Here is a 26,999-nt window from a genome sequence, read left to right as displayed (position 1 = left end):
TCGTTATTGTAGGCTATTTCGTCCTAGTACGATAGTCCTTTCTTTAGTTCCTAGACGCAGAGTAAAGCCCACCGAAGGGCATAGCTTCAGCCCTCCGTTAGTGTATAAGCTATAGATAATTATCCTTAGGGATCATCATCAGCAGTAAGTAGACCTCGCTCTCAACCGCGGATGACCCTTTTCACTCTCATACAGTCGCTTTAGTGAAGGTCGTCTTGTCTTCCTCTTAGCCAAGCTCCTATGAATATGAGATTAGTAGGCAGTACAGGTTATTAGCATCAGAGCGTACAAAGGGCCAGACACACGGAGGATTTGGTTCCAGGTGAGCAACGCTTTGAACGATCTGGTCGCACAAGGAGCGGCTCTATCAGTGATCTTGGTGCCGGTCGCAACCCATCGCGACAGCTTTGATTCCTGTCGCCAATATTACATTAAGAATATCTCGCTTAATATCATTAGGCAGAGACTATGAGGTGCCCGGCTCCTAGTTCGACGTTAAATTGATTATTTTATCGCAAGATGATCTCTAGAGTAGGCCTTTGCGCCTTACGATGTAGTCTTCCATAAGAGTCTAAGAGGTAATTGGGGTAGCGCGGGCCATATAGGTGGGATTGGAGAGTACCTAGGTCTACAATTGACTCATTCCTCTATTGGTAACTCTATTCAAGCATCGCGACTCAATTACGAAGTTATATATAGTCTGACTTCGGCTGAACTGCCGAATCCATTTGGTCAGAGCGGGGACCAATCAGGATGGTTGGGGTAACAAGATGGGGTAGACTCACAAATCTAACCTCACCCCGTATTAGTTAACGTTTATGAACACAGACATGTCTAATTTCCTCGGCCAGCCCCCGGAGCCTGCTGGCCCCTCAGCCACTTCAGCTAGCCGACCCTACGGAGATAAGAATCGTCGCGCCTCCAAAGCATGTTCCGGCTGCCGCACCCGGAAGGTCCGCTGCGACGTCCTGCAGACCGGCCGCCCTTGCACCAAGTGCCGCGTCGATGGCTTCGAGTGCGTCCTGGAGCAGCGCAAAAAGCGGCGCAGGCGTATATCCCACTCCACGCAGAGCTCCTCGGAAGCAATAGCCGATAAGCCGGCCAGGTTTAACGTCGCGACTTCGGCGCGCTCTTCATCTGCGCGGTCGCTCTCCCAGCACGCGATGCTTCACCAGGTGCCGCACTATCCCTTTTTCCGCGAATTCGCGCCACGTGGCCAACAGCTGCTGCTATCGACTCAGAAAGAGGATGAGGGAGAACAGAGAACCGTTGGGGAGATCGGCGGCGAGGGGGAGAGTCTGGCGGACGATGATCTGCAGTATTTGAGGCAGAAAGGGGCATTTGAACTGCCGGCGAAGAGAGCGATGGACGAATTGGTCGCCAACTACTTCCAGGTGTTCCACCCGTTCTTCCCCGTGGTGGATAAGTATGCCTTTTTGGAGAGTTACTACAGGACGGATTATGAGGGGATTTTGAATCAGAAGGGGCCGAGTTTGCTGCTGCTACAGGCCGTTCTCTTTACGGCGAGCGCGGTTAGTTGTGGCTAGATGTTAGGACGGACCAGTGCTAATGACTTGCAGACCATACCTGCGAGCATCCTGTTGGATAGTGGCTTCTCGTCTAGGAAACATGCGAGAAGCCTGCTTCATCGAAGGGCTCGGGTGCGCCTTAATCGCCATACTTTTTTGAATGATCGTAACTAACCTCAATCGCAGTATTTATATGACTTTGACGTAGAGGGTGACGATGTCACAACCATCCAGGCCCTCTTGTTGATGAGCCATTACTACCCATCCATGGTAGAACAGAAACACACCTGGTTCTGGGTCCACCAGGCCATTTCCCTTGCCCAAGGTGCCGGCCTCCACCGCGATGCCCGCCAAGTCCCCCAGCGCAAGCTCTGGGCTCGCATCTGGTGGGCGTGCCTTGTGCGAGACCGGCTCGTCACGCTCGGCACCGGCCGTCCTATGCAAATTAACAGCCTGGACTGCAGCGTTCCGATGCTGACGCCTGCAGATCTAGAGGAGGAGGGCGATAGTGAGGACGACCGCGCCGTCAAGGCTGTGTTCGTAGAGTTTGTGCGCCTATGCCAGTACATGGAGGGCGTGTTGTCCCTGCCACATAGCGTGGCGGCGGCTGAGGAGTCAGTGTTACAGCAGGTTGGGCTGTGTGAGACGACGTTGGCACATTGGAAGGAGAATTTGGCGCCGGTGGCTCGGAGGCGGGAAGAGAGGAAACGAAATTTGTGCACTTTATACAGGAATGTCCTGCATCTGATCTACAAGTGAGTCCCATATTTTGTATGCACCGATTTGATCTGGCGGCTGAGATTCAGGAAGTATTGTGATCATTGCCCTTTATCAGTATCACCGTGTCCTGGAGTATGGCGGTGCACAGCCGCCATCGCCAAAAGTTCAAGCAGCGGCCAAAGACTCCACTCATCTAGCTGTCGAGCTGATCGAGCTTGATCTCGTCAAGCTCTGCCCGACAATATGGTTGGTCCCCTTCACCCACCTCCTAGTCACATAATGCTCTGAACTGACCCAATATAGTGTCACCGCCATCCTACCACCATTGATTTCCCATCTCCTTATGATGCGCGCCTCTCGCGACCATCCCGGTAAGTCAGAGGACTTCAACAAGTGCATAGTATTTCTGAAGCAGCTGGGCGAGATATACTGGCACGCAAGCTTCTATAATGAGTTTTTTGAGCTCGCAGCTTCCCAGTCCCAGAAAACCACAGAGACGCCTAACGGTGAGCGAGACCCTCTGGTTACGTTCCTGAATGACCGCATGCCGAGGAGGCAGCGGTTTTGTAAAGTGTTGGAACCGCAGAGCCAGTGCCGAACTCGAGGGCGGACGCTAGTGGATAATGGCGAAAATGAGCAATCCAATATGCTAGCCTCGAACGAGGCCGGCCTGCCTACGCTATCTAGCTCGTCCATCATGACCGAAATGCCTGACTCGGAGAGGCTTGATACTGGAGATGTTACGTTGCTGGACCCTAGTTCTCTGCTGTTTGAGGACTGGCTGGTTGATCTTGGCTCTTTCCACAACATATTCCCGTCTGCCTAATTAGCTTAACTATCACTTACGTATAAACACTTGTACAAACACGCCAAATCTATCTTGTCAAGACCTAATCTATATGCTTCATAGTACACTGGCTTACAGCTTGGGCCCGTTGATGATTGCCTGCCCCTGCTCACTCATCCAGAACGTACCAGAGGGATACTCGTACTTTGCGATAGCCTCGGGCTTGTACTCGACGCTGTAGCCCGCCTCGTATGGTGTGACGAAATGCCCGTCCTTTGTCTGTACGGGGTGGGTCAGGACTTCTCGGAACGAGTTGATGTGCTCGAGGAGGCTCTTCTCTCCCGACACGCACAGATAATTGATCAGCGCCAGGTGCTGCGTGTACTCATTGAGGCCGACACCGCCACTATGGGGCACGACGGGAACATTGAACTTCTTGGCCAACAACAGGACGGCCAGGACTTCATTCACGCCACCCAGCCTGCAGGCGTCGACTTGGCAGTAATCGATCGAGCCGGCTTGGAGGAGCTGCTTGAACATGATTCTGTTCTGACAATGCTCACCGGTGGCGACGCCGATGCCGTGGGGCTTCAGAGCCTTGCGGATCGCGGCGTGGCCTAGGATGTCGTCGGGCGACGTAGGCTCCTCGATGAATACAGGCTTGTACTCGACCAGCTCGAGCATATAGTCAATAGCCTCGGGTACGCTCCAAACCTGATTAGCGTCTACCATGAGCATCCTCTCGTAGCCAATGGTGTCGCGCGCTAGCTTCAGTCTCCGTTTGTCGTCCGCAAGACTGCCGCCGACCTTGAACTTGAATTTGTCCATCCCCTCCGCCAGGTTCGATTTCATCAGTTGCACCATCTTCTCGTCCGTGAACCCCAGCCAACCCGCCTGTGTCGTATATGCCGGCACTGCCTTACTCACTTTTGCATCCTCTAGCCTGGCGGCCTTGGATCCCTCCTGCTGCTTCAGCAGCGCCAACGCCTCCTCCGGCGTGATCGCATCGACAATGTACCGGAAGTCGATGCAGTCGACAAACTGCTCGGGAGTCATGTCCGCGACCAGGCGCCACACGGGCTTGTCGGCATACCTGCCCCACAGATCCCACAGGGCATTGACCACCGCGCTGAGGCCCAGGTGGATGACGCCTTTCTCGGGGCCGACCCAGCGCAGCTGCGAGTCTGAGACAAGATGCCTCCAGGTAGCGCCCATGCTAGAGATGATGGAGGCAAGGGAGCGGCCAACGAGGCGCTCGGCGATCATCTCGGCAGCAGTGGTGCACAGGTTGTTACCGCGGCCGATGGTGAAGGCGAACCCGTGGCCGGAGAGATCGGTGTTGGTCTTGAGGATGAGGTATGCGGCACTGTAGTTGGGGCCTGGGTTCATGGCATCGGAGCCAGATAGGTCTGCGCTGGTTGGGAATCTGAGATCTGGATTATGGTTAGCTTGGTCACACTGTGGGTAGGCACAATGTCCTCACCATGCGCTTCGAAGCCTGTGATGGTGATATCGGCGGCAGGTACTGACGAGCCTGCAAAAGTGCCATTGGCGCGGTCCTGGGTAGCTGATGGCACCATCATGAGAGAACAGTTCCTTGTGATGTGTTCACGTCCTCGAACTGGGCCGAAACCATGAGTTCTTATAAATTTTGTCTTCGCCCGCAATTGCTCCGGTTCGCGCGTTCTCCCCCTCGGGCACTTCAGTCCCGACGGGGAAGACCTCGAGAGGTCCAATCGCAGCCCGTAGCCCGGCTGTTCGGCTGGAAGTGTGCAGTTTCCAGTCGCTGGAATCAATCAAATCTGGGGTCTGCGGGGAAGGAGATTCTCCAACTTCCCCGGGTTAGCGCTGGCCAATCACGGCCAGAGTACCGGTTCTTCGGCTCTTTGTCTTTTCTCTCATTTCGCTAGCACCCTCAGATATATAAACAATTCAGCTGCTGGTGATCCACTGTGCCTGAGAGGCTCCTGATGGAAAGAAGACACGGGACCGAACAACAGCCAACATGGTGAGAAAGGTAAGTGGCGGCGACTTCAATGCTGCAACCAATTTTAACAACCACCGAATAATTAGGAAGTCTACCTCTACGGCATTGCGCCGTGCACCGCCGGCTTAGCCTTTGGATATGTAAGTCAACACGGACTAGCCCTATGTATTGCCAAGATCTAACCCATGCGTGAATAGGACACCGGTTCAATGAGTGAGTGGTCTCATCAAGAAATTCTGTTGGACGAGGAATGACATTTCCGGACTTCCAGGCGGCATCCTCGCCATGCCCCAATTCCTGACCTACTTCAACCACCCGAGCAATTTCCAGCAGGGCGGTATCACCGCATCCATCCTCGCGGGCGCTTTTGCTGGCTCACTTCTCACCGGTGCGTTCCTGGCGGATCGGCTCGGCCGCCGGAGGACGATCCTCCTGGGCTCTGCCATCTTCACAATCGGTATTGCGATCTCGACGGGCGCGAACAGTGTGGCGGCCCTTGTGGCCGGTCGGGTCATCAATGGGCTAGGAAACGGCTGTTTGACCATGACGGTAGGTTAACATGCAGTGAGGGTGGTGCAATAGGAGCTGACTGCGCCTTCAAGACCACTATGTACCAAAGCGAGATCGCCCCACGGGAGTATGTATCCAGTCAATCCGACACAAGACGTATATGCTCATATGTTACAGGATCCGAGGTCGTATCATCAGCGTCTTCCAGTGTTGCGTCAATTTCGGTATCCTCATCGCCTTCTGGATCCAATACGGCACCAGCCACATCCAGTCCGAAGCAAGCTGGAGAACTGCCATGGGTCTTCAGATGATCGTATGTTAGCCCACCGAACGGACAAAGCAGGACCATGGACAGGCTGACCACGATATAGGCGACTGTCGCACTGCACATCACCATGTGGTTCATGCCCGAGTCGCCCCGCTGGCTCGTCCAGAAAGATAGACAGGAAGAAGCGCTGCAGGTACTTGCCAGAGTCCACTCTGGAGGCGACATCAACGACCCGTATGTCCAGGCCGAGATGGCCGAGATTGTGGCGAAGATTACTTTCGAGAAGTCCCACCCGCCGCCTAGCTACTATGATCTGCTGCTCGGGACACACAAGCGGCGAATGTGGCTCGGAATTGGAGTGGTAAGTCTTATTCTAGGAAGAATCGTGAAAGAACGTACTAATCTAGCACAGCAATTCTGGCAATCGATGACTGGAATCAATGTGTAAGCATCACTAACCTCCTTGTACGTTGGTAATCTGACACTTAACATAATAGAATCATGTACTACGCCGTCTTCCTGTTCCAGCAAGCCGGCCTCAGCCAGACCTCATCGTCCCTCCTGGCCAACGGTCTTCAAGGTGTTGTGCTTAACCTCTTCACTTACCCTAATATGTACTATATGGATACATGGGGCCGACGGTGGCCCATGGTCATCGGCGGAGTTGGCATGGGTATCTCCATGATGGTTATTGGCGTCCTCATGAAGACAACCGGTATGGCACTCAGTTCTAGTCTGCGGATTAGCCGTTGTTGTTAGTGCCGAGACTGACGCGCTCTTCATAGGAAATCCCGTGTATGACCAGTTAACGCAGAAGACAAACTTCCATTTCACAAGCCCGGCCGCTTCGCACACAGTCATCGCCTTTGTGTACATCTATGTCGCCGTATTTGCCATCACCTGGGCATGTGTCGCCTGGGTGTACCCGCCCGAGATCTTTAGTATGAGCATGCGTGGCAGGGCAACATCTATGACCACCGCCACGAACTGGTTTGTTGTGAGTTTTATCCCGGATCTCGGCCATGACTATTTTCTGACAAGATATAGAACTTCTGGTTCGGTCTTTATATCCCTACTGCTATGAAAGAGATCAGGTAACTAAACACCGCGGGGCGGACTTTATACTTCCTGGGATCGTCCACTGACTCTGCTCTTTTTCAGCTGGAAACTCTACATGATTTTCATGAGCCTCTGCTTCCTCATGTCCATTGTCATCTTCCTCTTTTATCCCGAGTCCGCCGGCAAAACTCTCGAAGAGATGGACTTCCTCTTTACCAAGGGCCGCTCGATTTGGACGTTCCTCGACCGCGAGGCCACCAAGATCGGCGCCCTTTTCGAGCGCGACCTGGCGCACGGCGAGGCTATAACTGTGTTTAACGAGGATGACATGGCCCTTAAGGCTAAGGTTGGGAAACCTGTGGATGGGAGCGACAGCGCAATTGAGACGGGGTTTGTTGAGGTGGTTGCCGGGGCAAATTAGGGAACAAATGGTTTGAAATTGTAATTGATAAGGTGAATTAGTGCTAAAGCTGTGAAGCCATGTGCGATTGTATTTGTTCATAGCCTTGATATATTGCAAATAATCCCACCTTAGCTACTTAGTGCACTTCCTTGAGAAATTCATACTGGAAATGATTGGTGCCCTGCATCTTAATCCGGTTCTGCAGGTGCCTAATTCTGTGCCTAGGGTTCCTTTCCTAAATCGGCGTACGATAAAACATGGCTTAAAGAGAGCTCATGTGGTCTGGTAATTGGCGCGGACCTGGGACCATTGCGAGTTTATAGACCTTACACTCTGTTTAAGGAAAGTAAGGTTGACATATAGATATTCAAATCCTGAAGGGATAATGTTGAGATCGCCCATATATATATGACGCGGGGAAATGCTTACTTGCTAGCCTATTGTTTTTGGTCTGGTTGATCTTACTGTAATCCTTGATCGATTACCGTGGTCTACATATCCAACTTTGGGCAGTATTAGACAAATATTTCACCTAGAAATTAAACCATCGCCCTTGAGCTTGACTCTGGGCGTCCCGTCCGGTTAGGGTAGCGTAGCCCCACCGAGCGGAGAAAATCACTACATAAGGAGGCGCCGATCTCGATGTGAATAAAGCCAAGTGCAATCAAAAATAATGAAGACCATTTGTACCTTGGAAAGTTCATCCGAAACAGCCTAATCGGCAAATCTCCAACAAAGACTAACTAAAAGTACCTCGTAGTTACATGCCGAAAACTAACTAAGTGGATTCGGGAAGGTCTGTCAAAGACGCGATCGCTGCAGTGATGTCGTGATCAGAACTGGACCATTGATCAACCAAATATGCCCCGTGCGTTCTCTATCACCTCTCAGGCACCTTCTAAAAATGAGTAGACTCGGCATTTGTGTGGGGGTTTTCGTTTAGCTCGTATCGTGTCATTCTCCACGTGGATAGCGACTGACCGAGATGATTGATAATAAAAGGGAAGCGCGCACTCTCGGTATTTGTCGTTATTATCGCTAGATATTTTAAAAACTCCCACTATTAAGGGACGCTCAACATGGATTCGTCACCGAAAGAGATTGAGGCCTCGACCTCAATATCTACGGGGTCATCTGCCCGGGACGATAATTACGACGTCTATAAACAGAACCAAGGTCTTGAATACACACGCGATGAAGAAAAAAAGTAATCCGCAAAATCGATCTCCAATTAATACCGCTGTTATTTGTGATATACATGTTGCAGGTGAGTGACCGTCGTTCCGCGCACTATTATTTACTGACTCCTCGCAGTATCTAGACAAAAACAGCATCAACTTCGCATCTGTGTATGGTCTCAAGGAAGGAACGGGACTAGTGGGACAGGACTACTCATGGCTCGGTGAGTTCTTTTCTGGGCGGCTCATAGAATAACAGCTAACCTGGCAAGGGTCCATCTTCTACTTCGGATACCTGATCGCCCAATGGCCCGCAGGACTAGCATTGCAGAAGCTCCCGATTGGCAAGTTTCTTGGAATTACCAGTATAGTGTGGGGAGCTCTGCTCATGACCACGCCGGCCTGCCATAATTTCGCTGGCATTGCAGCCAACCGCTTTATCCTAGGTCTCGTTGAGGCCGTGGTCAACCCCGGGTTTGTACTGTTGATGAGCATGTGGTATACCTCTACCGAGCAGCCTCTACGATTGGAAGCGTACTATTGCACAAATGGCATTGCCACCATGTTTGGAGGGTGAGTTCCACCTACCCAGTCTCCTTGCGACACCGAAGTAACCTGGACAGGTTGATTGGGTACGCTGTCGGCCATATCACCACCGGTCTCCCTCGGTGGATGTATGTCTTCTTCATCTTCGGAGCCATCTCCATCGCCGTTGGAGTTCTGGCTCTCGTGTTTCTCCCGGACTTACCTTCGACGGCAAAGTTCCTCAGCGAGCGCGAGAGAGCCATCGCGGTCGAACGAGTGGCGGTGAATAACCAAGGCGTGAAGAACCATCATTTCAAGTGGGAGCAGGTGTGGCAGGCAGCGCGGGATCCCAAGACATGGCTCTTGTTTATCATGGCTATTGGCGCCCAGGTGCCAAATTCGGCGTTGACAAGTGTATGTTTCTCCACTTCGTCTGAGAGCAATGACACTAACAAACCGTATCAGTTCACATCCATCATTGTCGGGTCCTTCGGCTTCGATACACTCGGAACACAATATCTTCAGATCCCCGGCGGCGCCGTCCAATTCCTCACTCTCCTGATCGGCGGTTTCATCGCGACCAAGTATAGTGATAAATTCCACTCGCGGAGTGCTTGCATGATCGTTGCCAACGCAACGTGTATTATTGGGTCTGGACTACTAGTTGGACTTCCCGATACGAACAAATGGGGCCGTCTAGTCGCACTCTGGCTATGCTACTTCCAAGGACTGGGGTTCAGCATGAGTCTGACTATCATCAGCTCCAATATCGCCGGATACACCAAGAAACAAGTGACCGGTGCACTATTGTTTACGGGGTACTGCATTGGCAACATTATAGGGCCGCAGACATTTATTTCGAGCGAGGCTCCTGGCTATCACAGTGCATATATTGCGTAAGTTGTTCTTTGGGCGTGGATTTGGATTCGTGGACTGACAGATGTGTAGGATGCTGGTTGGATACTCGGTCAAACTGGCTGCGGTTCTTGCCTTGTACATGTATATGTACCGGGAGAATAAGCGACGAGACCGCAATGCACTAAATGGTGAAACTGAGGACGACGGAGTTGAGAATGGAATGCTGGTAAGTGGAGGTGAATGATCTTGACTGTACAGGCTGGCTAACTAACCCGTGATCTAGGATCAAACGGAGCTCGACAACAAGGCATTTCGATATGTGCTATAGCATGATCGCGTACTTGAATACAGAATTAGCACAGGATGATAGAGAATATTGCCATAGTTGTAGTAGTAGTAGTAGTAGTAGTAGTAGTAGTAGTCGTGGTCGTCAAATAGCCGGAGTCGGCTTCTTCGCCGATCTGTGGAATTGCCGGCCCCAGCCAAGTTGCTCGACTCCCCTACTTCCGTCTCTCCACCTCCATCAATCTTCCCAGAGGACCGAAGATAACTACTACTGATTGACGAGAGTACCGACTTCAATCATGGCAGCACGCAACACTCTCCGCCGGTCCTTGCTCTACGGTTCGTTTACCCGGCCCGCTCAAGCTACCATTCATACCTTCCTTGCTCTTCCCCGCATTCATCACCACCTCCGATACCGTCTCTAACGAACTTGTTGCACGACGTACAGTCCCCGGATCTTCACAGCGCTTCCTCGACAAATCCCGCTCTCTAACCGCCGACTGTATCGCCTATGACCTCGAAGACAGCGTCACTCCGCACATGAAAGCGGAGGCCCGCTCGCTGGTGCGGAGAGCCATCGACCAGCCCGCGCCCTCGGGCATCCGGGAGCGAGCAGTGCGCATCAACTCCGTCGACAGCGGGCTGGCGCTGGGTGATCTAACCGAAGTGGTGAGCTAACAGCTTCGTCCCTTTCGTTATTTCTACCCTTCTAACCAATTTCCCAGCTCCAATCGCCGAACTTATCCACCATCGTCATCCCCAAAGTGAACTCCGCCTCGGACCTAACCTTCGTCACAGACGTGGTGAACCATACCCTCTCCCAGCAATCCACCACCTCCGCAGTCCCAAGGACCCCAATCTCCCTGCTCGCACTCATCGAATCTGCCAAATCACTCACAAACCTATCCCAAATCTGCGCCGCAACCCCCCTCCTCCAAGGCCTCGTCTTCGCCGCCGAAGATTTCGCGCTAGACCTCAGCATAACGCGCACGCCCTCACTAACAGAATTTCTATTCGCGCGCTCCGCAATCGCAACGGCCGCCCGCGCCGCGAACCTCCCCTCAACAATTGACCTAGTCTGCACGGCGTACAAATCCGATAAGGGCGATGGATCGCCTCCCGCCGCGCTGGAGGAGGAGTGTCGCGACGGAAGGAGGTTGGGGTTTAATGGGAAGCAGTGTATTCATCCGACGCAGGTGAGGACGGCGAATGAGATCTTTGGGCCGGACGCTGAGGAGACGGTTTGGGCGATGCGTGTTGTTATTGCGGATGAGAAGGCGGCCAAGAGTGGGCGTGGGGCGTGGACGCTTGATGGGAAGATGATTGATGTGCCTGTTGCGCATAAGGCAAGGGCGATTGTTACCAAGGCGGAGGCTTGTGGGGTTGATGTTTCTGCGCTGAGGGAGGAATGGATGCACCAGGAGCCCGAGTAGCTGGAGTGTAAATATACAGGGTCAAGTAAGGAGAAGAAGAAGAGAGCGATGGAATAAATAGTTCTGGATGTGTTCTGTTTCTTTTTCTCCTCTATCTGACTATGCCTGACTATGCGGAGAGCCCGAAGGATATATAGGTGAGTGAATACACTGCTGTGTTGAAAACAGTTGAGGGTAATGGGGCAAAGCTCAAGGATGGTTACTATAATGGGTATCGTTGCACAGTCGGTGTGCTGTCATTGATCCTTCGTCTCCAGATCCTCGCGCTTCAGCAGCTGAATCTTGCCCATGGTCAGAGTAGGCTCGCTGGCATCTCCCTCCGTCGCATTCCCAATAGTGCGGGCAAGAGACTTGTCATAACTGGTTGGGTCTATTCCAAGGATCCCGCCAACGTAGCCACCGCGCTCGCCCGGCACGCTGAACTCGCGGAATAGGTACCGCCATTCGTTGAGCCAGGCTTTGACGGCCTTGCCGATCTTGTCCTTGCCATTTTTCGAGTGATGTCCTGTGCCCGTGATAGCATAGACTACCCGCAACCCTTCTCGCGCGTGCTTCAGAAGGATTTTCTCTAGGTACTCAATGGCTTCCTCGGGATGGAGACCGTGCAGATCAACGTAGAGTTCTTCTGACGAATCGTCCAGGCCTGCATGGTGCAAATGCTGATTGCGTTCCTCGTACAATTGCCGCGCTGCTTCGCGATGGCATCTGCGCATCGCATCGTTCTCGGCTTGGCCACGGAGTGACAGGGCTTTCGCGGCGCGAGCATCGTTTCGGTTCCAAGCTTGCGCGGCACTGACAGATATGGTTAGCAACTGGTTCTTCTCATCAGACACTGGGGGAGGCAATACCTCTGCAGAAATTTGTTCCGCACGGTGCCGTGTCGGATTGCTTCGGTGCGGTATTTGATATATTGCTGGTTGGCTCTTCCACCAGTCTCGAGCCAGGGGATATTCTGCGGCGGTGGGATTGACTGAGCCGCTGCACTGTTTTCACGACCCTTGGTCTCCTTATTGTTCTTAAATTTGCCTTTTCCAGGAGCTGGCGATGGGGTCATGCGAACGACGTCTGCCAGTGATGAGGGTGGAATGTTCTCTCTGCTGAGATTCCCCTCACGGTTATTGTGCCCGCCTCGTTTCCCATGTTGTTTTTTCCCGGCATTCTTTGCGCTAACTGCGGCGAGAGTCGGAAACGCATCTTGGTCATCGACGGACGGGGCAGTGGGGTTGAGTTCTCGATTCTGATGGCGGCTGGTAGGACGGGAAAGATGCGTCATGCTTCCATTACGTTTTCCCATCCCCGGATGCAGCCCGGGGGGATAGGCTTGTTGCCCTGTAAAAGATGAGGGGACGGATATCGACCAATATATTGTCCACCCCAGGGATCTTCTGCTCCTGCTGACGACTGTAATGGTGGGAATGCGTCAGAGCCACTGTCGCCCTGAAACGGAGAGCCGGTCGGTGGCGAGGTTGGCCGACTACCATCCGTGACACTGAGATTGGATATCAGTGCGGACGGATCATGAGAGAATGGGCAGCCCTGGCCGGCCAGACAATTGCCCATGACCCAATATCTTTGTCAATTGTGTCAGCATTCAAGGTGAACCATCATTGAAAAGGCACTTACTTGCACACATGACTTGTTAAATCATGACTGAAGCGGCAGTCTGCACGCAGACATTGGCCAGTGGACAACCAGTACTTGCACACTATCGGGCTCCGATTTTGACCCGAGGGCGTGAGTGGGCGTGATTGATCCATTACCATAGACTTGCCCACCACCACACGACCGTCGTCGTGCTGTTTCGGGAATACGTCCACCTCTTGGTCCTGAGTCAGTGATGCGATAGTAGCGCCGAGGTCGTAGCTGTTTGCTTCTAGAGCCGCTTCGATTTCATCATTTGAACGTCGATCGCCTAGCACGGTGCGCAAGATATCGTGCGGGCTCATATCAGGCACAAACTCAGCCGCGGTAGCACTCAGCCCGGCAGCGCTGAGCCCGCCTAGTGACGAGGTCGTGCTGTTGGCATCGTCTGCGACAAGCCAGTCGACGTTGCTATCGCTGCCAAAGTCCCCATAGAAGTCGGACAACTGGCTTTGATCTGAAAATTCATACGCGTTCAGATTCGGGGAGTGGGGGATAGGTTGCGCAAGGGCGAGTCGGGGTGACGGACGTGGAGAAGTAAACGGGGAGACGGTCGAGGAGAGTGGAGGCCGGGAAAACGCCCCGCGGGAGCTTTGTACCCACGAGGTACTCCCGGGGCTGGTTCCCAGGTTGGAATGGGGCGACAAGGGCGTAGATGAGCGAGCCATCTGCCACGGTGCAGGCGAGGCACGACGAATTACGGTATGGCGACTAGGCGGGGGGGGATGAGTCTGGTAGGCTGCGGTTTCGATGCCGCCAGAGGATATCCAGCACCGCGTTCTCCAAGGACGACCCGGACAAGGTGGTGTTTGCGTGCAAGAACTCTTCCACCTTTTCCACCTGCTCCTCCTCGTCCAAGGTCTGATCCTGCAAGATGTGCAGGCATCTCTCGAGCAGCTCCTCGGAAACCATTGTGTATGCGCGGTGTCGCGCGTCGGAAAAGGGGATGGCGTGGTCGGGACGAAGGCGGGGTGAGAACAGGGACTGAGCGCCGCGGAGATAAGCAGCGGAGGCGTGAGAGGGATGAGAATATAATGCTCAGGGAGTCAGGCAGCGGGTCAGAAGGTCCGGGCCATGATCCCGCGATGATAAGCCGAAGTGGTCCAGGGATGTCGGGGGCGATCGGTCGATATGGGAAAACCGCAGTGGAAGCCGAGCGCACGCGTAAGGAACAGATCGCGGAGGCAGATTACATCGCATCGGCCCTTGGGTGTGCTGATCGGGTGAGGGAGAGGCAGTCGAAGTGGGTGGGAAGGGGGGAATCAACAGACGGAAGAGAGGGAGAAGGTGAAGTGCAAACAAAGAGGGGAGTGGGTGGAGCAGGGATCAACACTATACGGCAGTACCTCGTCGTCAGTGTCCAACCGACTCCGTATGATGGTCGTCGGACTCTGATCTCCTAGAAATAGTGATCGGTATTCTGTGATCTCAATTGACAGACCGCGAAAATCTCAGCTCCGCGGGGGTGATCAAATGAGAGATGCTGCGCCCTTTCCTCTAGTCGTCATCAACCGCAATTAATGACCTTGATTTATCATTGAGTCAAGAATCGGTTATGCGACAATAATATCTTCGGTTCTTATTTACTCGCTGGTACGCCGTACGCTCGGCAAGTTCCTGGCAGGCAACCGGATATACTCCCGCCACGTTCGCCAGTAAACCTGTTCCGCCCCCGGAAGCTCCGCTGACTGTTCAATCAATCATCTGTCCAGGATCCATCTCTTTTTCTTCTGCTGTTGCTTCTTCTTCTTTATTATCCTCATGTCCGACCCTGCGACCTGGGCTTTCCCATGCCCTGTGTTCTTCCAATAATCTAGCTGGCCATTATTCTGTCGCTCGCTGCCAAAGAAACCCGAGGTGGCCCAGCTCGCTCCCCAGATCCGATCTCTCCCCGTTCCTTGATCAACCACCAACCATGCCTGCGGACTACCAGTCCACCGCCCAGGCATTGGCTCTCCCGATATCCTCAGATTCTCCCTCTCCGGATGACGATGCCCAACCCCCTTGGACCCGTGCGCGCCGGTCCAGCGAACGATCAGCCTCCTTCCGCGACCAGCTGATCGCCCGTGGCACGGAGCTGTCCAATCGCGTATACGACCTGTGGATGGGAATGAGTCTGCTGCAGAAAGTAGGCACCGTCACGGCGGCGGTCGCAACTCTGACCTTGGGCATTGTGTTCATGGTCTTCACCGGCAAGCTGTTTATCTGGCTCGGCCCGGTCGCGGAGAAGTGGGAGAAGTCCGCGCTGGTTGGCTTCATCCTGTGGCTGTGTGTCTTTTTCGTCTCATTCCCGCCTCTCGTCGGCTGGTCCACGTTTGGAACCGTGCTGGGGTTCATCTTTGGGACGTGGAAGGGGTAAGCCACCTCCCGCGCGCAGACGTGAGCAAAACTAACCTGCAATTCTAACAGGTGGCTGATTTACGCGTCCGCATCCGTTCTTGGGTCGACCTGCTCGTTTGTCGTGTCGCGGACCATCCTGTCCAAGTTTGTGAATCGTATGATGGAGCGAGACACGCGGTTTGCCGCGCTGGCCCTGACACTGAAATACGATGGGCTCAAGCTTCTCTGCATGATCCGCCTGTGCCCGCTGCCCTACTCGATCTGTAACGGGGCCGTCTCTACATTCCCGACGGTGCAACCCCTGATGTACGGGCTGGCCACCGCCATCATCACGCCCAAGCTGCTGGTCCCCACCTTCATAGGCAGCCGGGTCCGGCTCCTCTCGGACAAGAACGAGGAGATGAGTGCAGGCTCAAAGGCTATCAACATCTGCAGCATCCTTGTCACAGTCTCCATTGGGATCTTTACAGGGTGGTATATATATCAAAGGTGCGCATCTCCTGCCTCGGCTACTCCGCCTTGTCGCTAACTTTTCTTCGTGATAGAACGCTCGCCCGCGCCAAGGAACTCGAAGCCAAGGAACGTGCCGATATTCGACATTCCCTCGAAGCGGATCATGCCGCACACCGGCCTCATGGCTCGTTTTCGGACGACTCAGATGTCAACTCTGCCGCCAAAACACTTGCTCGGGATGAGGAAGAACGCATTGGGTTTGGTGACTTGGATGATGACCATGTTGATCTGGAGCTGGGTGATGACAGCGATAGCGACCGCCCGTCTAGGCAATGGAAGACGAACCGGCGGTCGTACCATGACGAGTTTACGGATAATGACTCGGATGGGTATGAAGGGACCTCGGGCGAGACGTATGGCCTGCACCGACACATTTCCGATTAGAAATAATGACGATTGTGAAGAACAATAATAATCACTCTCCTATTCTATAGTCTCAATAAAAGAGTCCAACAATAGACTCAATCATGCAGTAGTCAATGTCCGGTAGGGGCGGACTGACAAATACGCCCACGGAATGCGGCAACTTCGCCGTCCGTCGAATTCTCTCTCGCTTTTCATCCGTTCGTTCATTCTAGCCAGGCAACTTGGATATTTCGCTCTGTCCCGACAATTACTGTGCTGCTGACTGCATGTAAGTTCCCGTGTGGCTTTCAGCCCTGGTCTCCCTCGACGGAATGGCGGACTATGGACTATTTCCTATCGGCCCCGAACCTCCCTCTCATGTCTATCTACCCTTGTCTATCCTATCGGCCCCGTACATCTGCAAATGATGATTGAAATTCTGATTTATTTTCAGATCATCTTCGATCTCGGCCTCACCGGAATCCTTCGGTCTGCACATATCGACTAGCGATGTGGACTCGATGGTTGCGAAGCCCTGACCCTTGATACCCACGCATTCCTCTGAGGTATGGAGGTCTATCAATGATTCAAAAGGGATCTCATTGCTAGAAAACACTGTTTCTATTTTCTATGGTTCACTTGTTCCAAGACTTGGGAGAAAAACGAATTCCGATCAGTTTGCGAGGTCCTCTGCATCCACGACATCCCAGATGGTGCCATACATCGATCAATTTGCCGTAAATGGCAATATCACGGCTGATATGCGAGGTTCATTGCTTCCATCCCAATCAGCAGAACAGCTGGAGCCACCTGTAAAACGGGCGCGGACCTCGAACAGCCCTCTGAACCAAGTCCCTGTCTCGGCGTCTATTGACCATCCAAAACTGCCGGGGGATGTCAACGCTACATCCTATCCGTACATAACCAGCAACGGTGGTCAGGATATCAGTGGAGCGGCTCGAGATTCATATGCCACCGGAGGCAGCAGCACGCCCCAGGAGTCGACTACGTCCACGTCATTCACATCCTCCTTTGACGCAAAGAAATCTACATCTCCTCCGACAACGCCGGCAAAATCGCACTGGACACCTCCCTTCACCTCAGGCTTGAGCCTGGCGGATAGTGGGAAAGCTGACTTTTCCAAATGCCGACCCCGGTCGTCGATTCCTTCGAGGCTTTCACCTGCTGTCTACGGCCAGCAATGCGTTGTAGCCGCATATGCGTCTCGACTGGATCCATATACGCTTCATCGTAAGGAGCAGGATGCTCTTCAAGACCACCTTTGCCATCTGCAAGTCACGCTCTACCTCAACATCCGAAATGGAATCCTACGGCTCTGGACCCGGAACCCTATGGTCAGCGTCACTAGGGAGGAAGCCTTAGGCTGTGCCAAGGACTATAGATGGATGAACCTGGCATCATTTGCCTATGACTGGCTTGTCCGGAACGGCTACATTAATTTCGGGTGTGTGGAGGCTCCAATACGGCAAGTGCCACCAAAGCGCGGCAGAAGAAAAGAGGGTCCTGTTATTGTCGTGGTTGGCGCTGGAGTGGCTGGTCTGGGCTGCGCACGGCAGTTGGAGAGCCTCTTCCGCCACTACCGTGATGCAGACACCGCGCCTCGTGTCCTCCTCCTGGAGGGCCGTCGCAGAATCGGTGGGCGTATCTACTCACACCCTCTCCACAGTCTTCAGTCAACGGATCTCCCTTCTGGCCTCCTTCCCAAGGCGGAAATGGGGGCGCAGATTATCGTGGGTTTCGAGCAGGGCAACCCTCTGGACCAGATCGTGCGTGGCCAACTGGCTCTTTCTTATCACTTCCTCCGTGATATCTCGACGATTTACGACGTAGATGGATCGCCCGTGGATGAGGTTCGGGATTCTATGGACGAAAAGCTCTACAACGATGTGCTTGATCGCTCCGGTTTCTACCGCCATAACGCAGTGATCGTTCCTACTGCTGAAGGTGACCGAGACATGATTGATACGGGCCGGGAGTCAACGGTGAATGATGGCCTGACAGTACGACAGTACGAAGATGCCAGAGCCGCCGGGACGATCGATTTGCTAGTCCCCAAGAAACGGGTTCGTCGCGGAGTCGGACACAAGACGGCGGATATCAAGTCGTCTGGGGATACAGATCTTGTCGGGCCATCCAAGGAGCATCCTGCGGCTTTGGCCTGCCAGGCAATGGGGTGGAAGCTGAATCCAGGTTACACTGTGAATAACACGCTTGAACTCGACTCTCTTGCCAAGGGATATCCGGCGCAAACCCTCGGCGCGATCATGGACGAGGGAGTCAAGCAGTATCAGCGCATGCTTCCGTTGACACCAAGGGATATGCGGCTGTTGAACTGGCATTTCGCAAATCTCGAGTATGCCAACGCCACGAACGTTGACCGACTCAGTTTGAGCGGCTGGGATCAAGACATTGGTAATGAATTCGAGGGAGAACATTCGCAGGTGGTGGGTGGTTATTCGCAACTGCCATATGGGCTGTATTCTCTTCCTACACAGCTTGACGTGCGCACCGGCAAGATTGTTTCCAACATCTCTTACAATGCAACTGGGACTGGAACCCGGAAAGCGATGATCCAATGTGAAGACGGCGAGAAGTTTATGGCCGACCACGTCGTGTTCACCGGGTCTCTTGGCATCCTGAAACAACAATCTATTACATTCGACCCTCCTCTTCCAGACTGGAAGAGTGGTGCAATTGACCGATTAGGGTTTGGAGTCATGAACAAGGTGATCTTGGTATTTGACCAGCCATTCTGGGATACGGACCGGGATATGTTCGGTCTTCTGCGGGAGCCAGAAAACCCAAACAGCATGGTGCAGGAGGAGTATGCAGCAAATCGTGGCCGATTTTATCTATTCTGGAACTGTGTGCCAACCACGGGTCTTCCAGTTCTCATCGCTCTCATGGCCGGCGACGCAGCTCACCAGGCGGAGCGCACTTCAGATGCCGAAATCATTGGTGAAGTCACCAGCCAACTGCGGAACGTCTTCAAGCATGCCACTGTCCCCGATCCGGTCGAGACCATCATCACCCGCTGGGGCAGCGACCCATTCACCCGCGGAAGCTACTCCTACGTGGCGGCCGCTGCTCTCCCAGAAGACTACGACCTCATAGCCCGGCAGATTGGCAACCTGCACTTTGCAGGCGAAGCCACCTGCGGCACTCACCCAGCTACTGTCCACGGCGCATACCTTTCCGGACTGCGCGCTGCATCCGAGGTAATCGAGTCCACAATAGGTCCCATTGAGATCCCCAACCCTCTGGTCCCCGAGAAAGTCAACAGCAGTGTATCGACAACACCCAACGGCACCACCACGCCGGCGTCCCAAAAGAAAAAGGCACCAAACACCACCCTCTCCACAACGCCAACAACCACAACCCCCCTGCCCGCCAGCACAACCCAAAACCCATGGAAAAATCTAAAGAGGAAGCCTATACCCAAGCCTTCTGGACCCAAATCTACGCCGAACTCGGCCCCGCACCTCCCCGCCCTGCAAAAGCAGGCCTAAACCCCTTCCTCCTCTACCAAAAGGACTACTGGACCACTTGCCGTGAGCAATGCGACGAAGCCCGCCGCACAGCAACCAAGAACGCGAACGCGCGTGCCGCTCGCGACGAGATCCGGCATGCGCTCGGCCAGATGTGGCGCAATGCCACGGCCGACATTAAGGCGCCGTACCTTGCGCAGACGGAGGCGAATCGCAAGGCTAATGCTGAGGCTTGGGAGAAATGGAAGGTTGAGGTTACCGAGTGGGAGAGGTTGACCTATGTTGTTAAGGATCGGTGGTGTGCTGCTAATCCGTTTGAGAGTTGGCAGACTGGTACCGATGTGTCTGGAGATGCTGCTGCTGGGGTTCAGAGCAATGGGGTATCTCATACTTCCTGAGTGTGAGGTGGAAGAGTCACTGGCTGGTCCAATGTTGTTTTTCACTACACTTACCTGCATAACTTTATTGATACTGATTTCAGCCATGTATGAATGAATGCAGTTTAACGTTCACAAACCGGCACCCACCATTGCGCCATTTAAATGGAGTTATTCTTTAGCAGTCTAGAATGAAGGCAAGCATTTCTCGGTATGAATTAACCCGAACAAAGCTCCTTCCCCCCCGTTTTCAGGATGTCTAAGCCTTTCGCACGACCTCGCAGGATCTGGACTTCCTCATGCAAGTCCTTGAATGTTGACCGGATACTAACGGTCATTTTCTCGGGATCTTGGCAGCCGATGTGGAGTCAGTCACCCCGGAATTCTGCCCCCAGGATTCACGGACCAACCCAAGGGTCATTTTCAAAAAGCACCAACCAATTGTAATTCTATTTTATCGAATATTAAATGGGTATGCGTTGTTTTAGTATGACACCGGTTGTTTATAAGCTTTGCAATATCGATTGGAACCTAGAAAAGACCTGGTTGCGATTATTGCGGGGATCCCCGTCATAAAAAGGAGCTTCTTCCCATGTGGAATAGTTCTAACATAGCGACATAACAGGCATTAAAACTATGGGCCATACTATTACATCTGAGCATGTTGAGGAGGGTCAAGACAAAGCCAGTCCTGGCCTGCTGCAGGACCCAGTTTACCAGGCATACATTTCGAAGAGCCCAGAATGGCATCATGAGATGAATCGTACCCTTCTTCGCAAGGTGGACCTTCATCTACTACCGTTTCTTATTCTCATGTATTTTTTGAACTTTTTGGACCGCAAGTATGGCATTTTCGTTCTCGCTTAGTTCTTTGTCACTGTGCTAATATTTGGCCCAGCAACCTGTCCCAGGCACGACTGGGTACATTGGAGAAAGACCTGGGCATGGTGGACACCGATTTCAACCTCGCAACAAGCATTCTATTTGTTGGATACATCCTCATGCAACTGCCATCTAACCTTCTTATCACTCGTGTTCCCCCTGCTCGTTTTCTGGGCATCGCCATGGCCATATGGCAAGTCTGTCCGTAATTGCATGTGTGGGATGTAAGGCTCATATTCTCACAGGGGAACTATTTCCGCTTGTCAAGCGGCCGCTCAATCCTTTACTGGAATTGTCGTAGCACGGTTCTTTCTGGGCTTCGTGGAGGCTCCCTTCTTCCCAGGCGCACTTATGCTAATGTGAGTTGCCCATTGGAGTAATAAGCAACAGATCATCACTGACGGCTGTATCTAGGTCGAGCTGGTATACCAGACAAGAGGTAGGGGCTCAGTCTATATTTTAATTATGCGTGTCTGACCGAATTAGCTGGTCCATCGTGTTGCGTGGTTCTATTCTGGTAGCTCCCTGGCCAATGCCTTCGGAGGTCTGATAGGCGCAGGAGTCCTTGGAACCCTTAACGGTGCACTAGGAGTTGCAGCATGGAGATGGCTCTTTATTATTGAAGGATGCATCACAGTTGCTGTGTCTATCACAGCAGCGTAAGTTTCTACATGCTCTTCCTCTCCACTCTTACGCTGACCATGTCAGCATATTTCTCCCTAACTACCCGGCATCCACTTCCTGGCTGAATGAGCAGGAAAAGGCTTATGCTCAATGGCGCCTCATGCATGATGCCAAAGAAGCAGACGACGCTACTTCTGTCAGCATTGTGGAAGGATTGAAACTAGCCTTGACCGATAAAAGGGTGTATCTCTTTATACTTCTTCTGCACACTTCACTTCTGTCTCAGACCTTCCAGTACTTCTTCCCGACGATTGTGCAGACGCTTGGCTATGGGAATATTGAGACACTATTAATCACTGCACCAGTCTGGATTCTAACATTCCTGGTCTCACTCCTGGTAACCTGGACATCTGGCAAAATGAACGACCGAAGTCTCCATATCGTTGGCTTGATGGTCATCAGTTTCATCGGGACCGTTATTGCTACTGCAACAACAAATACCGGCGCTCGCATGTTTGCTATGTTTCTGTGAGTCGTTTTCTCCCTGGCTGTTAGGGTTGGTACTAAATCTTCTCAGAATGCCCATGGGCGCCGTTTCGGCCTGTACGATCATTCTCGCTTGGGAAGCCAACTCGTTCCCTCGACCGCTAGTCAAACGATCGGCTGCGCTTGCCCTAATCAACCTAACGGGTAACGCCTCTTCAATCTATGGCAGCTACATGTGGCCGTCCTCCTCAGGCCCGCGGTACATTGCTGGAGGTAGTGCGACTGCTGCGATCTTACTTATAGTTGCGGGCCTGGCATTGACAATCCGTCTTTTGCATACCAGAATGAATAAAGAATTGGAAGAAGCTGAGTCCTCGCCAGATATTCGCCCTGCAGAGATGAACAAGCTCGACTCTCCACCACCTGGGTTCCGCTATATATTGTGAAATCAATTACAGTCTACAAATTTCTGGGCTTTCAGATTGACCGTCAAACATGGGCCACCAGGATTAGCAATAGAAGAAGTTTCATGATATACATTTTCCTCTGCCTTGTAATCGGAGTAAAAATGAATTCAGATTCACATCACAATCTAACTAGGTCAAGTAAACACTGTACCTAGTAGTCCCTAGTCAAAAGGTACAAAACTGGTCATTTGGATTCGGTCAAAGACCTCAGTAGTATCTTTAACGATTCTGATCGAGATTTCCTACTGGTGCTTAATTCCACGATGAACTTACAAATTGTCCCATTGGACTACTTCCTTCGTCTTTGCGGGGATAACCCCACAAGGACGTGAACCGATCCCCACAACGTCAAATAACCCACTGATTTGACGTCACATTACCGGTCGATTTCCGACAGAAAATGCCCGATAGTATCCGGCCAAAATTGAAACAACAAGTGGGATGATGAGAATGATGGTGGATATGAAAGGGCCGTGCAAGAGGATAGATCTGGTCTGAGCATCCATTCCCAGGCCCCATTTTTAACCCGGGTATTTGCGGACTTCATGTTGGGCTTTCAATACAGGACTCGCACTTTTTGTCATCACTAATGCGACATCATCCACCCCCACTCTCCGCCTTTGGATATAAAGGTAACTGCCCTTGGTAACACTAGATCGATGAGCTTTTTAAAGGTCAAACCATTGCACTCCGAGTCTCCAATATTGATTGACGTGAACCAAACAAGATGGACGCTCTACTCAAGCACCCTCCACATCTCTCAGTGATCACACTAGTTCAATATGCTGGACTGCTGCTCCTTTTGACGGCAACTGGTAAGTCACATTTTCAGTCATCAGGAGCAAAATACATGATATAGAGTGTTGATTTGACGACACAGGTATCTGCTGGACTTACCGCAACAGGGGCTTCTGGACTTCATCCTCTGCCAACGTGAAATGGATCCCCGGGCCACAGGGGAAGGCCTTCAAAGGAAATGCTCAGGAGCTCCAAACCAATGGTGCCGCTAGCTGTACAGCCTGGTTCTCTCTTTATAAGCGATATGGACCTGCCTACGAGATGACAGTCCCTTTCTTTCGCATGCATATAATAAATCACCCCATTTACCTCGAACACATTCAAAAGCACAACAGCAAGAACTACCTACGCGGAAGCTTTATCCGCAATGCTTTTGGACCACTCCATAGGACCGGAATTTTTATTGTCGATGGAAAAGAATGGCAATTCCAGCGCAAGTCGGCGACGCGAGCGTTCAGCAAGCGGAACTTTGAAACCCACATCACGAAGTCCCTTCACCAGTCGCTCGATACCCTTATTGGACTTCTGTCTAATCTGGCCAAGGAGAAAACGGAGTTTGACTTTCAGGAACTGATGGGACGCTTCATGTTCTGTCTCTTCCTTCGAGTCGCTTTCCATGAGGATAAGCTCGCCCTCGAGATTTTATCAGAAGATCCCGAGAGCCTCAGATCAGTGCCTGATTACATTGCAGCATTTGACCAGGCCGCCCTCTGTGAGTCATATTCCTCCCATATTCAAATATATCATGAGGTCTCATAAGCTGACTTTGTAGGCTTTGACCGGCGGAGACGTGATCCTCTGTGGAGAATCACCGAAAAGCTCTCCGGCGAGGACAAAATCACCAAACGAGCTACGGAACTATTCTACTCAAAGATTGATGATATTATCAAGAAGCGCCTTGATGCTATGCGGAATGGCTATACACCTGATCCAGACGCTGGAGTTGATCTCCTAGATCTCTTCGCCCAATCAACAACTGATCCATACAAATTGGGCGGAATGGTTTTCTCATTTCTATCTGCTGGCCGTGAGTTGTTGCAACCCCCCTCCCCCCAAAACGGGTCTTCCGCTGATAGCATTGCGCACACAGGCGACACAACAGCATACAGTCTTACATGGCTCATGAAGGAGATTTACCACAAAGAGAATCAGCATCTCGATGCCGCGAATAAGATTCGCACCGAGGCAGGGGAACTTGGTTTTACCAATGGCTACCTGAATTATAGTGATGCGCCGGTATGTCAACATTCTGGAGCCCTTTTAGTTGCTCTTTTTCAGTGTTTTGACCCACTCTCTTGAAGAAATTGCGCTTTGCAAATGCCATGTGGGACGAAACCGCTCGCCTTGACACGGTCTCTCCAGCCGGCCAGATGGAGGCAGCAGAAAACGACATTCTCCCTGCGGTGCCCGAACTCAAACTTCCCCCCCGTCATGTTAAAAAGTATGATCACTGTTCCCTTGTAGCTCCAATTGAGCTGATCCTAACGGTCCTTAAATAGAGGTGATGTCGTCAGCTACCAGAATTATGTTTTGTCACGGATGCCTGAAGTCTGGGAGAGGGACGCCTCCGTTTTCAATCCCTACCGATGGCTCAAAGAAAACGGAGAAAGCGTCTCTTACAGTCCATTCAGTAAGATACAACTCATGTTTGAAGTAGCAATATTGGTTTCGAGCTTACTGATGCTATGGCATGTAGAATACCACTCCTGGAATGCTGGGCCGCGCAGCTGTCTCGGACGTGCACTCGCGACGTACGAGGGTATCGCTATCAGCACTGCGATTCTCCAACGTTTTGATGTCATCCTAACAGACGAATCCAAGACTTATGAGCCGCTTGCTGCTCTGAACATGGTATGGTATTCCTTCCCCCATAGCGATTAGACAAAATGCTTATGAAATGCTTCTCGCTCGGCAGGGAATCAGAGGCGGTCTTCCAATGAAGCTCAGAGAAAGAACTTCTAAAGTCTAAATGATAATCATTGAGGGGGAGGCCGGGGCTATAATGATCTGAGGGTATCATGTATCTTCAGCGCACTTTCCGGCAGCATATGTTGGCTCATCATGGGGGTTTAGACGCAAATCGAATAAACAACTTAGGGCTCAATCCGGGGTAGAAAAACAATGACCAGAAGGATCACAAGATTGGGTCAGTTACTATACGCTCCACACATTAGCCCAAAGGGCCGGGTACTTCCGGCTATTTTTACCCAATTCGGCGATCCACCATAGTGAAGCGGAGTTATCCTCTCGACTAGTATCACAGGATCTTGAAACATCTCACTTTCATCCCCTTTTTCCACGATCCTGATTTGCGGAGATGCCGCATTGTTGATCTCCTTATTTCGAGCCATTAGAAACGGTCATCATGGCTGATACGACGTCTTCAGGGAGTGGTTCAGTCTCAGTAAAGCCCCCCTCACGTCAAACTTCCGGCTTCAGGAGAGTCTACCAGGCATGCGAGAACTGCCGACGGAAGAAACAGAAGTGTGCATTAGGAGACCCGGCCAACCCAAAACTACCTTGTCAAACTTGTCGTAGAGCCAACTTACGATGTGGTGGGTTGCATTGTTTATTCTCCACCTAGAAGCCTGTTAGCTCACATTAGTTCCAGTTCTTCCTGAGAGAAAGCGAAAGGGCCGCCCACCCAAAAGAGCAAGGGAAGAGAATGACCACAGACCTGATGCGGTCGCGATTGGCTCACGCAGTGATGAGTTTCACTCGCCTAGCCCTGCCCATAGCGGAGATCAAGTGTTTCAATCCGCCTGGCAACCATTTATGGGCTCCTCCGAGCCCGTCGTGGAGGCTGGAGATAATGCCCCGATCACCACATCCAAACCAACCAGGGATATCAATCAAAGGGATACTACAAGCTATGATCAACAAATCGCCAGTCATACATTGGCAACATTCCCCTTGAGGAACACATCTGACGCCATAAGACTACTGGACCAAGCGGAGGTCAATTCGGAACATCGAGTGCAGCACATGCTAGACGCGCAGCGGAATTCAACCTTAGGTGGCACGAAATTATCTGGCGAGCCGTCTTCCAGTACAGAGTTTTTCCTGCTTCAAGAAGGGCTTATCGACAAGACTACCCTCTTTAAGCTCTTTAGTTTTTATATGCGCTCGGTGCACCCCATCATGCCCTTGATCCCACATGAGAGGATGCAGATCACCCCGGAACACGTTTTGACCATGGCGAGTCGGGAACCTCACTTGATGGCCGCTATCCTCGTGGTAACAGCGTCTTTGGCGGGGAATCAAACTCTACATGACCTTTTATGGCAGAGAGTGCGCATCCTTTTTGCGGAGGTTGCCATCGAGGGGGAAAATGCATCTATGGAGGTGGTTGAGGCATTCCTGCTCCTCTCAGGTATGACAACAATGCTTCATGCAAGAGATCGATATTGATGTCGACTGTAGAATATCCCCCAAACATGGGCCATGGCACAGAACGAGGCGTCGGAAATCAAAT

The 26,999-nt window shown here is 52.2% G+C and overlaps 11 protein-coding genes across 11 annotated transcripts; 9 read left to right on the top strand and 2 right to left on the bottom strand.

Annotated features, from left to right (window-relative positions):
* Positions 1–818: 818 nt before the first annotated feature.
* N7510_009075 (uncharacterized protein) lies at positions 819–3,075 on the top strand (the record flags this gene model as incomplete). Its single annotated transcript, XM_056981000.1, has 5 exons — positions 819–1,532; positions 1,581–1,661; positions 1,716–2,284; positions 2,340–2,495; positions 2,553–3,075. The coding sequence occupies 5 exons, from the start codon at positions 819–821 to the stop codon at positions 3,073–3,075; spliced, it is 2,043 nt and encodes a 680-aa protein (XP_056831209.1).
* A 93-nt stretch (positions 3,076–3,168) lies between these two features.
* N7510_009074 (uncharacterized protein) lies at positions 3,169–4,616 on the bottom strand (the record flags this gene model as incomplete). Its single annotated transcript, XM_056980999.1, has 2 exons — positions 3,169–4,469; positions 4,496–4,616. 2 exons carry the CDS (start codon positions 4,614–4,616, stop codon positions 3,169–3,171), a joined length of 1,422 nt encoding a protein of 473 aa, XP_056831208.1.
* A 425-nt stretch (positions 4,617–5,041) lies between these two features.
* Positions 5,042–7,281, top strand: N7510_009073 (high affinity glucose transporter; the record flags this gene model as incomplete). The annotated part of the gene is made up of 12 exons (XM_056980998.1): positions 5,042–5,053; positions 5,110–5,163; positions 5,221–5,236; positions 5,295–5,572; positions 5,626–5,660; positions 5,711–5,846; positions 6,046–6,162; positions 6,214–6,245; positions 6,299–6,516; positions 6,587–6,798; positions 6,849–6,895; positions 6,963–7,281. 12 exons carry the CDS (start codon positions 5,042–5,044, stop codon positions 7,279–7,281), a joined length of 1,476 nt encoding a protein of 491 aa, XP_056831207.1.
* A 1,061-nt stretch (positions 7,282–8,342) lies between these two features.
* Positions 8,343–10,152, top strand: N7510_009072 (putative MFS transporter; the record flags this gene model as incomplete). The annotated part of the gene is made up of 8 exons (XM_056980997.1): positions 8,343–8,439; positions 8,472–8,530; positions 8,578–8,665; positions 8,714–9,014; positions 9,065–9,380; positions 9,432–9,862; positions 9,915–10,050; positions 10,108–10,152. The coding sequence occupies 8 exons, from the start codon at positions 8,343–8,345 to the stop codon at positions 10,150–10,152; spliced, it is 1,473 nt and encodes a 490-aa protein (XP_056831206.1).
* Positions 10,153–10,408: 256 nt separating this feature from the next.
* On the top strand, positions 10,409–11,542 carry N7510_009071 (HpcH/HpaI aldolase/citrate lyase family protein; the record flags this gene model as incomplete). The annotated part of the gene is made up of 3 exons (XM_056980996.1): positions 10,409–10,448; positions 10,558–10,778; positions 10,835–11,542. The coding sequence occupies 3 exons, from the start codon at positions 10,409–10,411 to the stop codon at positions 11,540–11,542; spliced, it is 969 nt and encodes a 322-aa protein (XP_056831205.1).
* A 236-nt stretch (positions 11,543–11,778) lies between these two features.
* Positions 11,779–14,095, bottom strand: N7510_009070 (CCCH zinc finger and SMR domain protein; the record flags this gene model as incomplete). Its single annotated transcript, XM_056980995.1, has 6 exons — positions 11,779–12,334; positions 12,391–12,871; positions 12,916–13,112; positions 13,166–13,633; positions 13,713–13,894; positions 13,958–14,095. The coding sequence occupies 6 exons, from the start codon at positions 14,093–14,095 to the stop codon at positions 11,779–11,781; spliced, it is 2,022 nt and encodes a 673-aa protein (XP_056831204.1).
* Positions 14,096–14,100: 5 nt separating this feature from the next.
* Positions 14,101–14,586, top strand: N7510_009069 (uncharacterized protein; the record flags this gene model as incomplete). The annotated part of the gene is made up of 1 exon (XM_056980994.1): positions 14,101–14,586. One exon carries the CDS (start codon positions 14,101–14,103, stop codon positions 14,584–14,586), a length of 486 nt encoding a protein of 161 aa, XP_056831203.1.
* Positions 14,587–15,098: 512 nt separating this feature from the next.
* N7510_009068 (uncharacterized protein) lies at positions 15,099–16,420 on the top strand (the record flags this gene model as incomplete). Its single annotated transcript, XM_056980993.1, has 3 exons — positions 15,099–15,538; positions 15,593–16,012; positions 16,069–16,420. 3 exons carry the CDS (start codon positions 15,099–15,101, stop codon positions 16,418–16,420), a joined length of 1,212 nt encoding a protein of 403 aa, XP_056831202.1.
* Positions 16,421–17,091: 671 nt separating this feature from the next.
* Positions 17,092–20,288, top strand: aof2 (putative lysine-specific histone demethylase Aof2; the record flags this gene model as incomplete). The annotated part of the gene is made up of 2 exons (XM_056980992.1): positions 17,092–19,689; positions 19,797–20,288. 2 exons carry the CDS (start codon positions 17,092–17,094, stop codon positions 20,286–20,288), a joined length of 3,090 nt encoding a protein of 1,029 aa, XP_056831201.1.
* A 615-nt stretch (positions 20,289–20,903) lies between these two features.
* On the top strand, positions 20,904–22,705 carry N7510_009066 (uncharacterized protein; the record flags this gene model as incomplete). The annotated part of the gene is made up of 7 exons (XM_056980991.1): positions 20,904–21,109; positions 21,166–21,354; positions 21,395–21,508; positions 21,564–21,588; positions 21,636–21,808; positions 21,858–22,301; positions 22,351–22,705. 7 exons carry the CDS (start codon positions 20,904–20,906, stop codon positions 22,703–22,705), a joined length of 1,506 nt encoding a protein of 501 aa, XP_056831200.1.
* A 1,101-nt stretch (positions 22,706–23,806) lies between these two features.
* On the top strand, positions 23,807–26,935 carry N7510_009065 (uncharacterized protein; the record flags this gene model as incomplete). Its single annotated transcript, XM_056980990.1, has 6 exons — positions 23,807–24,240; positions 24,331–24,551; positions 24,615–24,760; positions 24,826–24,965; positions 25,024–25,275; positions 26,230–26,935. 6 exons carry the CDS (start codon positions 23,807–23,809, stop codon positions 26,933–26,935), a joined length of 1,899 nt encoding a protein of 632 aa, XP_056831199.1.
* Positions 26,936–26,999: the final 64 nt, after the last annotated feature.

The sequence above is a fragment of the Penicillium lagena genome (genome assembly GCF_028827675.1).
Source record: "Penicillium lagena strain IBT 129212 chromosome Unknown utg000006l_segment0_segment0, whole genome shotgun sequence".
Taxonomy (NCBI): Eukaryota; Fungi; Ascomycota; class Eurotiomycetes; order Eurotiales; family Aspergillaceae; genus Penicillium; species Penicillium lagena.
This window is presented reverse-complemented; position numbering and strand designations above follow the sequence as displayed.